The sequence below is a fragment of the Plodia interpunctella genome, chromosome 1 (assembly GCF_027563975.2).
Source record: "Plodia interpunctella isolate USDA-ARS_2022_Savannah chromosome 1, ilPloInte3.2, whole genome shotgun sequence".
In the NCBI taxonomy this organism is placed as follows: Eukaryota; Metazoa; Arthropoda; class Insecta; order Lepidoptera; family Pyralidae; genus Plodia; species Plodia interpunctella.
Window position 1 is genome coordinate 8,250,656 of NC_071294.1, and position 13,993 is coordinate 8,264,648.

General features: G+C 36.1%; 1 protein-coding gene across 2 annotated transcripts in view; it reads left to right on the forward strand.

Annotated features, from left to right (window-relative positions):
* LOC128671955 (T-box transcription factor TBX20-like) overlaps window positions 1-12,963 on the forward strand; it is a 32,588-nt gene extending 19,625 nt beyond the window's left edge. Inside the window, exons 3-7 of one of the 2 annotated variants that reach the window (XM_053748809.1) lie at window positions 831-1,104; window positions 1,274-1,438; window positions 11,059-11,135; window positions 11,587-11,661; window positions 11,749-12,963. In XM_053748809.1, coding sequence (XP_053604784.1) covers window positions 831-1,104; window positions 1,274-1,438; window positions 11,059-11,135; window positions 11,587-11,661; window positions 11,749-12,196 — 1,039 coding nt within the window. In that variant the 3' untranslated portion in view covers window positions 12,197-12,963. The remainder of the gene's footprint in view (window positions 1-830; window positions 1,105-1,273; window positions 1,439-11,058; window positions 11,136-11,586; window positions 11,662-11,748) is intronic. The other variant, XM_053748818.1, reaches the window with a different exon arrangement.
* Window positions 12,964-13,993: the final 1,030 nt, after the last annotated feature.

Sequence of the window (13,993 nt, forward strand, 5' to 3'; positions counted from 1 at the left end):
CTGAAAGTACTTACGACTTATTTCACATTTTATTCTGTAGTAAAAAAGTGTAGTCGATACGTTTTCAACTTTAACGGAATGTAATGTCAGTAAGTTTTATTGCATTTTTACTTTAAATATATTATTGCTGACAATGTCGTTGCTTAGGGGAGCGTAACTGTAAAGTTGACTTTCATAAGTAGGGTCGCTCTAAAGAGAGATGAGAAATATGAATTTTATGTAGAACTCGAAATATTCTTGATTACATTTTACATTCTCGTTTACGTAAAATTATAACGACTCTAAGAAAATATACATATATAATTCTTGCAAATTGGTTATGCATATGTTGATACTACTATAATAATATTGGAATTACTTGCGATAAGTTTACTCTAATGAGCGGGACAGAATTTGCGCCGGTCTCAGCAGCGATAATTGCCATCCAAGCAACTAATTGTCGAATAATTGCGTTAATGTGAAAATATACGCTTCAACCAAACAATGGATAAGGAAGTCGTTAAAAGGTTAAAGCGTTAAAATATATTTAAGTCTTCAAACTCACAACAATAATCTTCCATAAAACATAATATTTACCTCCATGTAAAATAATAAGTATAGCTAAAGCTCCATTTTGACCGTATGGTCTATTTATTTATAAATAAATACTAGATTTTATGAGATTTAAAGCTAATTCAAATGATACCTACTGATAACAATTCCATAGCATATTAGATATGCATTTAAGACACAATTCCCAAACATTTAAATGAAATAAGTTAGCATCAACGTTGAAACGAACAAATCAAAAGAATTAATTGATGTTTAAAATAAACCTTCTCTATCTGCAGACGAATGTTTCCCACGGTGCGCGTGTCGTTCGCGGGGTGCCGAGCGGAGGCGCGGTACGCGGTGCTGCTGGACGTGGTGCCGGTGGACGGCAAGCGGTACCGCTACGCGTACCACCGCTCCTCGTGGCTGGTGGCGGGCAAGGCGGACCCACCCGCGCCCGCGCGCCTCTACCCGCACCCCGACTCGCCCTTCTCCGGCGACCAGCTGCGTAAGCAAGTCGTCTCCTTTGAGAAGGTCAAGCTCACCAACAACGAGATGGATAAGAATGGACAGGTATAAAACAATTCCTTATTAAAGACACAATAGATGACAATTTGAATATGCAGAATAATGTGAAGCACTCAGAAATAGGAGTAATTTCATGTAGGTACCTACATGAAATTACATACATTATCATGTATCATTACTTCCTGCATTACAATAGCTAAATTTGTATTGTCAGTTGGTGCTAAACTCGATGCACAAGTACCAGCCGCGCATACACTTGGTACTGCGACGGGAAGGCGCGCTCAACGCTCCCATCACCGATCTTGAGCAAGAGGAATTCAAGACTTTCATCTTCCCGGAGTGCGTGTTCACGGCAGTAACGGCATATCAAAACCAATTGGTGAGTACACAGAATAAATAACTCGGTATAATCAAGTCGTCCATCATTTTGTCGTATCATTTGATTTCTAAAATAGATCAGAGGACTAAACGTTTGAAATCACAGCGCGCGGTCGTATGAGTATCGACTAGTTCTATAACGGTCTCACTAATTGCATCTCGCTGAAAGGTATGTCCAGTCTGAACAAAGGGAGGTGGCACATAATTTTTTGTCTATCAGGCGGCCACACGCGGACGGCGCTGACGACGGACGGACAGTGCGGCTGACGCGTGCTCGACGGCGACGACTAAAGTTTTCACCCGAGCTAAATATATGCCAGTATAGATTCGATTTCAAATGTCTTTGCAATTTTTCCTTTGTTACTTAAAATCTGTACATTTTTAAGTGCTTGAAACTCTAATTGTAAAAAAAGGAATTCTTACAGATTTGCCATTTTGTTGATGTGTGATATCTTTGGTGGATCAAAGTGAACGTTTTGGGTTTTTGAATAGAATTTGTAAAAAAATTTTTTTCTAAAACCCAATTTGTCAGTTTATTTTGTGATTATTTTTTTTGTACAGAGTATTATATTAAAAAGCCACCCGTTATTCGCTCTTATTAGTCCGCTGTTTGGAAGTCAGCGTGCAGCCGCATGTGTCGCCACGCACTATTAATTCTCTGTCACAAGAGCGTTTGGGCGTCTCCAAACTTCTCGTTTTGTTTCGTCCTGAGTAGTAAAATAATTAGGACGTTTTGAGGTTCATAAAGGAAGCGTTACTTTATATCGACAAAACGGTACATAAATCTTTATTCGTTTCTTAATTAGTTAAGTGTATATTTAGACTAACTAAAGCTTAGCTTAATCCTTGATGGATTTCGTTGAATATATTGTCGACTTATTTATTTATCGCCCACAAACATGTCTTTGTACTATTATTCTCATGCTAGCTGTTGGTATGCAATTGCTTGTCTGTGTTATTTAGAATGCCATTAACATCTAAATTGGTAGCTATAAAATCATTGAAGATGCGTTGAGTGCAAATAGCTGTCACCGGCTAACATTGAAGCGCAATACATCACTGACAAATTGTTGAGATAGGCCGCCAATAAACGTATCACGTGGGTTTGTTATCTCTAATGTAAACTACATTGCCGCATATACAAATAACGACGACATTGAACATCAAGTATCAATAGTAGGTAGGTACGTGGAGGCTCCACCTCCGCAGTCGGTTTCGAACGACTCCCCAGGGCCAGCGATTATTGATTTCCATTGATTCTAACGTATTTCCAGATTTACTGCCAACACTTAGTGATAGTAATCGATTACTAATACCCTGTAGTTACGCCTACATCACCACGTTCTATTGTATCATCATATAAACAAGTATTTTACCGGCAATAACTAACCGTCGTGTTTAACATATTCAAGAGACCAACAATAAAGTATAGTTCATTCTTTATTAACTTTTAAAATTCTTAACCAACCAGTTCACTAAGCAAAGATCGTGATATCAGTCGTTCGATCACAGCCAGCATCCGACGCGAGCGCAATGCGCTGTCCCGATTTGGCTGACGTCACATCTCTGACAGCTAAAACATTTTGTCGAACAGCATAGATAGTGTCACTGATAACCCAATCCCTTACAACAATAAGAATACACTTAACATGTTTGCACCTGCCCGCCAACCAAGATCGATGTGTCTTACCCCCGCATGATTTGTAGATTAAGAAGGCAGTCACTTAAAATGCGTCTTTATGCTAATAAAACAATCTATGAAACTCTCGAATACCACACTAGAAAAGCACTAAAATAACGATCAAATTAAACAGAAAAAAGTGTCACCATTTTTTTCATGTGAGGGCGAGCGTTTGTTAAATCGATTCGAAATGAAACATTATTATTGGTGCTTTATCATACTGGAACGTTGATATAAGATGAGATAAAACCTCGCACAAAAAACGTGAATTGTGTTTTTTGTGTACGTGTCGCGGTGTGAGACAGAGCGTCGCCGCGCGCGCCGCGGGGCGGTTTCAGGGAAGCGCCGTGGGCCGCGGCCGACCTGCTTCAATATTTAACATTTTACATCTACCAACTATTGTAGTGTTGGCCGTTTTCCTATAATCCTTTGTCTGGAATTCGACTCGCAGCGAGGTGACAATGTTTGTTAGCGTTTACGCATCCTCGGAGCAGACAATGCGTTTTTTAATACTTGATGACTTGTGAATTTGTTTTGATCGATTGTGCTGTTCATGTTGTGATCTTAGTCAGAAAAAACTTGCGGATGGAATCCCCGTTGAGAAGTTACAAAACAGCATGTTTATAATATTTCACAAAATTACTTACCGACTTTACCTATTAGGAAACAACATCACTTTTTTCTGTAACTATCTTGGATAGTGTTGGAATTTTTTCATAACCCTTTGCTTTATTCCAACAAATGCTTTAGATTGGTACTTAATAATAAGTAATAAATGTAAAGCTTATTAAAATGTAGCGATACTTTCGTCTAACATGCTGCATTAGTCTATTATTAGGCTTGAGGAGATAATCACTGAAATAACAGCGCTAGTTCGCTGGTCCGCTTCATAAACACGTTCAATAGCCGCTTAATTGAAATTTATTCCTCATTTCTCAGTATCAACAATCAATATTCTAAAATCTCCAAAGCTATTCTCGCTTTGAGCATCCACAAACGAGTTCTACACGAGTATAATCGAACAATATAATGAAGGAGTAAAGGCAAACACAATTTCAATAACAAAAGGCGCCCATGACAAATAAACATATTTCACGGGCCAAAATGGCTGCGGTCAGGTGTCACGAACGGTCCCCGCGTCCCGCCCGCAACGCTTCTTTTTCTTCGATGATCGATTCACTTTTTTCAATCGATTCTTTTATATTTGTTAACTCGTTCGGAATTACTATTTCATTATTATGATGATTATTTAAAGTATTCTTCTTTCCTTATGTTATGGCTCCATCGTTTGGCAAATCGATGATTAGTATACGGTCTCAAGCATTGTCACAACTTTCAACGATTATTTGACGGATCTTATATTTTTATTTTCCATGTAATTTAAAAGGACTATCTGTTGGTGAAGAGAATGTTACCATGAATGTACCTACCTTGGTGATGTTGCGATAGTAATAGTCTACCGATAGTATCGTGATACTATCGTGAACTCGAAAATCAGTCATACTACATAATAGTATCTATTGATAAAAATTTCTAATACTATTGCTTAAGATCGATAGTATCGATAGGATGCGTGCCGATAGTATCGATACTATCGATATTGACAAAGTTCAATAAGTGGTATCGCCAAATTTTTACTCTCGATAGTATCGATAATCGACTATTCGCGCTATTGTCTATTTTTCAAAGTCAACTATCGATAGTCCGGAAACGCTAATGTGTCTATCTCCATTAATGTTTGAAAAAAGTATTTCCCCTTATGAGGGGAACCTATGGGTACCTATGAGTACTTCTCTCTGTTCTTCCTATGGATGATGTGAATATCCTAATGATGCCTATAAAATAATAAGAACTAAAATATAAAGTACTTCAATGTTCAGGTTCTTTCACCACCAAATATTATATGACTTGATCAGGTTTCAACCTATTCAATTATCCAGTATTCCTTCCACCTTTTAAAATGATTCTAAATTTTTAATTTATAAACTATGAAAATATATCTGTCGTGAAGTAATTAGGAATTTATAAAACTTTACTTTTTCCATATTATGAAGCGTCTTCAAGGATCAGGAATCAGTAAAAATCTAAGACATTCAGTGATAGTGATAAAATGTTAATGTAATTTGGTCATTTATCAATAAATAAATTCGACGATAACACGAAGAAATCATAAGTCAAAAATACAAGGAGTCAACGTACTTGCTTAAAAGTGGATTTTAAATAATTTAAAGTGAAATTATTTATTGATTCTTTATCTCCTTCCCTCCTCCCAGATTTGATATCTTTTGCCCGCTCTCTCATGCCATCGATCACGCAAGGTGTGACGTCACGCAGAGCCGTCGTGTGCGGCCGCAAGAATTTATTGCGTCTGCGCACTCAGCTACCACAGAAAAACTACATTATATAGAAGAGGTTTAATTATTTTTTGGAAAAGAACTAAGGAATTAACTTAGGTAGTTCTTTTCCAAAAATTAATTAATTCAATATGATTTGACCTTTATACCACCAAAACCGACATGGCATCGCATAACATTAGAAATAAAATACTGTGCAATATAATTCATACATGTTGTGGTATTATTATAAAAAATGAACACATTTGTCAAAGAATTAATGAACAATATGCCATAGATTTTGGTGTTTTTAATCTCTGACAAACTTATGTCAATTCGCTGTTGTCAATCAACCGTCCCTTAGATCACATCAATTTCATCCGGATTTCTTATTTATTTTCAAACGTTGATGCTTTGATTATATAATTTGAAATGTGGCAAATTGCCTACTCACTGATTTTTCGAGTGTACAGTCAAAACTACGGTCACGAGTGTAAAATAGACCTCATACTCACGGTAGGTCCTCTGCGAGAACTCGTGACTCGACTAAACAGAAATTCCTTCGAGAGGCTGCAATAGCTACTTTAAAAAACTTACCGACGACATGCAGCTAATAATAGACACAACTAAACATATAGAAAATACTGATAGCTGAGATGTGGATGTGTCGACTACTGATAAAGATAGTGACAGAGGTTGCGGATGACCTCTACAACCTGCACATGGTGTCGTTCATAATTTCGTTTGGGACTTTTAGTGAGAGTTTTCATTTGCTTAACCTTCTGGAGCAAGATGATGATGATATATGATTTACTACATTCAAATTTATTTCTATCTAATGATTAATATTATTATTAAACTTTACACATTGACTAGATTTTTATTGAACTATTCCATTAGTTTCTCTATCTGTTGTGTAAATATAGGTATGATTTGTCACGGTATCATGTAATATTTCCGTTCACAGCCTTATATTTTACACGAGCTTTTATTTTACAAACTTTTATTAATTTGAAATGTAAGTATAAGTATGTATTGAGGGTAACTACTTGTGTTGTTTTGAAGCAGGCATCTTCCACCGATTGAGCAGAAATTTTGTGCGCACATGAAATTTAAAATATAATACATTATTACGAGATCTATTATCTGATGGTGCCGCCAGGATAAGCTCCGCACCCACGAGGGAACTTTTTCGCTGTCAGAGAGTTATTTCATTCTATTAATTAAAATTTAAAAAAGTCTTATTTTATTAAAATAAATTGTTTAAATCTATTAACTTTTAGCCGAGATTTTAAGACACAAACGGAAACTATTTTGCACACTCATAAACTAGTTATATATTCGTTACAAATTGATATATCGGATACATTTTGGTAACCGCGTAGTATGGATGCATTCGCTGTCCGCCACATGCACTATTCATTACATCGAGTACTTGCGAATTATTGACAATAAAACATCAGATTTCTGGAAAGATCGTTACGATTCGCAGCTGTAGGTCGTTTCGTTAGAGAGCCTCTGTCGTCTCCATTACAAAATATCCAAATTATAGAGGTTATCCGATAAAAATATTTAATATTCTCTTCACTATCATCAGTTTAGTACTTTCACTCTCCAAAATGGAAGATTCTCTTGAAGAGAAGACGCTCTTGAGGCAATTAATCAGAATACATATTTAGTCGCGAGAGGATCATATAAAAGAGACGTAGGTTTCTGATATGTTAATGTGTGGTTTTATGTCTAAGCCCTAAACAAATTGGAACCAAAATAATAAAATGTACTACCTATGGGTTTAAAACTTTACAGTTTAGAATAGCTGTACTACTAGATTATATAGTCAGGTACGAGCTTTAGCTTTCGTAAAGTTCGTTAATTTAGTCATGTATCGCTAACTAGTCTATTCCCAGACGACGACACTTACTGCAAGTTCTTCTTTGGCTACTGGTTATGAATTACAATGACCAATGTGGCTGGAGGATACATTTTAATATTTTTTATATTTGTAGTAGGTATCCATTAGGTAACTGATGATTATCATTTGTGTCTTGGTCGACCTAGAGCTTTTTCGAGGCGAAAACTACTTATAAATAACAAATTGGTTAGACACTAACAGATGTATTTAGTGGCTGAATATAACTGAAAAAGATCTGAAACAGTGGCAAACAGCTGACACGTCGCTCGTCGGCGCACTGCATCAATCAATAGTAACTCTTGGAGAGGGAGCACGCTAAACTGACATTTATTTATTCCTCGGAATGTCCCTGTCGTGTCTCCTTTGCATGTTTACATGACATATTTTTTTTTCACATTCTTTCTCATTACTTCTTACCGGATTGAGAGCTGCAGACTCATCGGAGTAAGTTCTAATCGGGAACCAATTTTAACACGATAGTGCCATAAATTGTGATTCTAACATCTAAGTCACGGTATAATTTGATACCAGTTATTGATGCAAGTTGATCTTTAGCCTCACCAAACTTACAAGTTAATGACAAACGATAAAATAAAATGTTAATAAATATAATTATTGTGAAAATGTTTATAATATCATAATAAAATTATCTGCAGATGCTAACCATGTGTGGACATTTTTTTATAATCTTAATTGGAGTAGGAATCGTAGCGGCAGTTAGTGTACTTCCATAAACAATACATCACCACCCCAATAATTAGAGCGTCGTTTGAGCGGGGAGCGGGCGACGCGACGCGACGCTCATTCCTTGACGCCTTTTTGTAAGATTTTTTTCTTTCCCGCCCGGGAATAATGTCATTATGGCGCCTTTAATGTTGTCAGTGAACGGGAGCGGCCGCCGCCCAAGGCGAACGTTTGTTGATACTTAAATTAGGTTGTTTTGACACGCTCCGTTCTTATGTTTGTACTAAATCTAATAAACGTCAGTAGAGAGCATCTCATTCATTATTCGTCTTTTCTTTCCTCAAACATCTTGTGTTTAAAGTGGTTTGATGTTGTTGGAACTTTTTCTATTGTTAAAACTCAGGAATGTATCGGACGAAACAAATGGAATATATAAAAACAATTACGGGCGGTAAAGAGCATACATCCATAATGTACAGTACAAAGAGTTTATGTGGATATTGTCAGCTACTACTAGTATTGTAAGCGCACTCGTTACGTCAGGCGCAGGCGCGAGAGAGCGGCCATTGTAGTCAATGGCGTTCCCCAGGTGGGTGTGCAAACGTAAGTAGCTGGCGTGACATGAGCTGACCCTCGACATGGAGCCTCGGCTAGGAACGCGTCTGCGGTCACCCGCCAACCACCACCTGAATGTGTCTCACGCACTACCAAAACGTTATTCATGCTCAACGAATGACAATGCGTTCATTCATACCCTATAGTTCTTTCTGACTGTTTGTCACAATATTACCATATTTTTAAAGTTATGTTAAAATGTTAGATACACGAGCAACAGAATACATTTTTTGTACAGTTTCCTCATGCCTATTTTCGAAATCATTAGTCTGAGAATGACACGACAAATGTAAAATTACTCACCGAAAAGACATGTCACAGGCTGGTCAATAATTTGTATTGTTTATTATTTTTGTTTGATCTGGATAATGCAGCTTCAGGCATTTATCAAGAAGTTTCATAGATTAACGCTCGTTTAACGAAACACATCAAACAGATGCAAAAATATCTTCAAAAAAATTAAGACGTTTTAATTTTAGACACAACAAATTAAACAAGTTGATTGTCTGATTCGAATTTTTAGAAACGGTTCCTTGAGTTTTGCCCGGGCTTCGCGGGCTAACAACCTAGCTGCAAGCGATGCTACCCTCTAACTTTATTGTCGATATTTCATCTAATAAACCTTAAAATTTTATTATTTGGCTAGTAAATAAGATAATCATAACAATACAAATTACTAAGAAAATAATCTAGATCAAGATTTATGTAGAATCACAAATACAAACTAACAACCACTTAGAACACTAAACCGATCCGTTGTATGTATCTTATAGAAAACAATATGCCACTAATACAAAGTAGGTCGCACAAATGGTTACACGCATTATATCTAGCTTGTTAATCATTAACCTGCTAAATTTCAACGATTTCAGGGAATATAGTTTTAAAATACATATGTAGTGCGAACTTGCCACATAATGTGCAATTAAGTTCTTTGTCGTAGGAGTGTCAGGCAGATCGGCTCCGTCGCCAGGTGATTAATGTTGGACCTGTTGAGAGACTGACACGTAGTGCCAATCGTCTCGACGATTGTTTATCGATAAACTAATTTAAACACCATTTTCTCCAAATCCTTATAATAAAACAACCATCCATACTAAAATTAGTATGGTTATCGATTTAATTCGCTCCGTTATTAGGCAAACTTTGTTATTTAATGGTGACTGGTTTCCGAGGAGGTTTTGTCGTAAATATTATTCACAAATTGTGTTGAGCCCCAGCGGGAGCACGACCACTCAGCGAGGGGGCGATTTTTCATCGACACTGCCTCTGCTATGGTAAACATAATTTTGACACCTCGACCCAACACTTAAATCAAATATTTTCTTTATGAGTACATCGACTCGTTCAATTACTAATTCAATATTTCGCTACTAAAAATAAATGATGAAGACAGAATTGAACGAAATTAGTCACAATACAGTAGTGTCAATAAAATGTAAATGAGAAGACTTGATTATATCAGTCATTTCAAGTGAATATTATATTTTCAAGTGAATATTATATTTTCAAGTGAATATTATATTTTCAAGTGAATATTATATTTTCAAGTGAATATTATATTTTCAAGTGAATATTATATTTTCAAGTGAATATTATATTTTCAAGTGAATATTATATTTTCAAGTGAATATTATATTTTCAAGTGAATATTATATTTTCAAGTGAATATTATATTTTCAAGTGAATATTATATTTTCAAGTGAATATTATATTTTCAAGTGAATATTATATTTTCAAGTGAATATTGTTCTATTTCCGATAACGTAACACTTCTCGTGAAGACAATGAGGAAAAAAATATTGAGCTACTATAATTTAAGTTATATAATTTAGTAGTGATTTTAGCAATTAAAATGTCCGTTTTTTGTAGTCTTCTTACGCTTCTTACGGCTGTATAAGAAAATCTCTAAAAAAGTTGGTGAAAATCCTTTTTTACTAAGGATCCACACTGTATTTTACTTTAAACTATTATTTGTTGGCAGCCCGGTTGTTGTGGGTATTGTGAGGCAGTTATCTCGTATGATAAACGAACGAGGAATGCTGTCAATAAGTTAACCTTATTAGCTGGAGCTCACCTCGCGCGACGGGTGGCACTGCAGGCCTCTGTACAAACACACAAAACTTTATTATTATAAAAATATAACTTATACCTATGTGTAAAATTTTTGCAATAAAATGTTCATTTCAATAATAGGAAATACGCATAATAAAATACCTCATTGTTTGTACCCACGAGTGAATTAGCTATACCTTTATGGAAACTAGATTTACTAACCAATTAGTCGAAAATTCACTTTGAGAATAAATTGAATATAAAATGCCAATTTTTTTATTTTACTCAGGTCTACCAGTTTGTGCTCTTTTCATTGATAATATTCAAACATTTTGTTGCAGATCACGAAGCTGAAAATCGACAGTAATCCATTCGCCAAGGGATTCCGCGACTCTTCACGTCTCACTGAGTTCGAAAGGTAGATATCATTAATATGTGTTTATTTGTTAGCGTACAACATGAAATAATATTTGTAAAAAACATTACAAAACAATTTATTTTAGTACAATAATCAAGAGAAACGGTGGTTGTTTATAATTTATAGCTGTTCATTACTCGTCATTACATGTACGACAGAATTCGGTTTGGTTCTAACTGCGCATTCGACACGCTCTCAGAAACAAACAGCCAGTCCGTTCTGATTGATACTTCGCCTTCTCAATATCTCTATATTTATGATTGCTTACTCAATGCTATGTGGCTTTAATTATCAATCAGAGATATACAGTTCGCAGCTGTGTATAATTTATAATTCAATGATTTCACTCATACGCTTTCGTTATTTTATTGCTAACATTCTACATTACAATAAGTAGATATGCCATTTATTTAATACACATGTTTTATTTTGAATTTGTTTGTTTCTTGAGATTCTATGTCACGGGGGAGCACGAAAGAACATCGATCTACCCCGATGACCCGCGCTTCAGCGCTGCTAATCATAGGTAGATACATTCACAAACTTCATACAGTCATTTTTATTTATTTCCATTTGAAAATAATATCTAAATGGTCATTATCTACTGTTTCAGGGAAACTATGGAGTCAATGTTGGCGGAACAGCACTACTTACGTTCGCCTCTACGACCCTTCGATCTAGACCAGCATAACAATAATCTGACGCTGGAGGAGAAAGCAATCCTCGCTGCTCGTTCGCAACTATTTCTGCGAGCTGCATATCCTCTATACGGCGTGCCAGCAGCAGCTTTGTGGGGTCAGTGGGCTTGCTTAGCCCCACAGCTGTTGGCTCAACAGCACTTGGCGGCATCAGGGTCCGGTCTGCAGCTGCCGCGACCGGTGTACCCGGGCGGGTTGCCAGCGGGCAGCGCGGCGCTGGCGCAGCATCGTTTCTCGCCGTATCCGCCGCGCCGCGCCTCTCCCGGCTCCTCTCCTGACTCGTTGCGCGACGCCAGCCCGCACCCCGCCCCGCTCACCCCGCACCCGCCGCATACTCCTCATCCACCACACAGCCCTACTTAGTAATAAAACAGCAAATAAAAATCTCCCCACGATCTCCCCATACGCGGTACGCAACTGTTTATATCATGTACTATGTAGAAATAAAAGACGTTTCGAGTACGTTGGCGTTTCGCATCAGAACGGTGTTTCAGAGTTTACGACGAGGGTTATGAATTGTAAAGTGAAACGGTAAAACAGTAGAGTGCGAGTGGTAACGAGCTCCGTGTATCGCGATCGGACGATTAAAATATACCAGTCGTTTGGATATCGATATCGCACGTATCTTGTGACTTTTGTAATATATTGTACCATACATATTTAATTATAAATTAAATCTGTAATTATATTGTTATTATATTGTTCCTATAATATTTTCTTGTAGTGATGGTTTCAGCAAAATTAATATTATAGATCTAGTTAATTAGAATTTAATGCATTGGATGAAAGCATTTCGTAGTACATTAATTTGGTATGTGCATAATGTATAAATTTTGATAGCTTTTATGTTCGCTCTCGTTCACACCTGATTTTTCACTCTTCAGGTTTATTGTGCAATAAAAGAAAAATACAAAATTTGTTTTAGAAGTACTCGTTTAGGTACATACCTATTAGCTTGATTAGATGTAGTTTAAGTAAACTGTAGAAATGATATTTGCTATCTGTGTTTACAATTAATTCCAACATCCTGTATTAGTTATGGACACTAGTACTACTAGTATAGTTAAATTATAGTTATTATAGATAATATATTGCTAAAGAATAAAACAAATTAAATGTTTGTTAACTTACCACCTTCTTTTATTTTTACCTTTCTCGTGACATAAACACGCATGTTTATTGTTTACAATTGATTGGATAAGTTCATAATTATCATCAGCTACTTAACATAGTGTGAGATACTGGTCTTCGGATGGATACATAAGCAGGAGATTTTTGTGACAACTTTTGTGACAACTGGCGACTTAATATCGTCAGAATTTCCAGGAAGCCAAATAGCCCACACAATTTACTTATTATTAAAGTCCTATGAATAATTCGCACACACACACACACTTAAAACGAAACTTTCGCGTATAAATTAATTAGTGATGTGTAATTACTGGGTATTTAATGTCTGATATAATAGTTGAACTGATTTTCATGTACCTTATCTTTTTTCAACTTTCGATGTTCAAAGAAGTCCAATTATGACGCACAAAAATCAGAAAGTTTTCTTGGAAAATATTTAGTAGTAGTAATAATTGAATGAAGAACTTTATCCATCAATATACACATGCTCTGCTCAAATCTCCCGTAGCTTTCGACATAACTTTCCTTAGATCGGTTGTAAGTGAGCTACGTCCTGGGCATGTGATAATTTAGTCAAATTATTTAGTTAGTAGATATACGAGCTTCATTTCAATAATAGGAAATACAGCATACATAATAGGAAATATACAAGAAAAACCAAAAATGGACTACTTATGGCTGTGATGAGGATCCAAACACAAATATAGAAATAAAAATCAGTTCAATTCAAAAATAATTATCTATTCGACCTTCAAGCACATGACATATAAGTCAGTATAATTATTATACTTAACAATATTATATTTAACGGGAAGTACCACGAACCTATTATTTAATTATTTATTGCGGCTGATGCTCGGAATGATACTCGTATGTTGCAATCATCGTGGTCGCAGCCTCGCTGCCAGACTGGAATAAATAAATGGTTCGTGCTAAGTGCCATTATTATGCCTAGTTATGCTGTAAGCTTCTGTAATTAATATAGCAATTTTTATAGTGATTTGTCTACATTTGTTTTTAATTAATTAA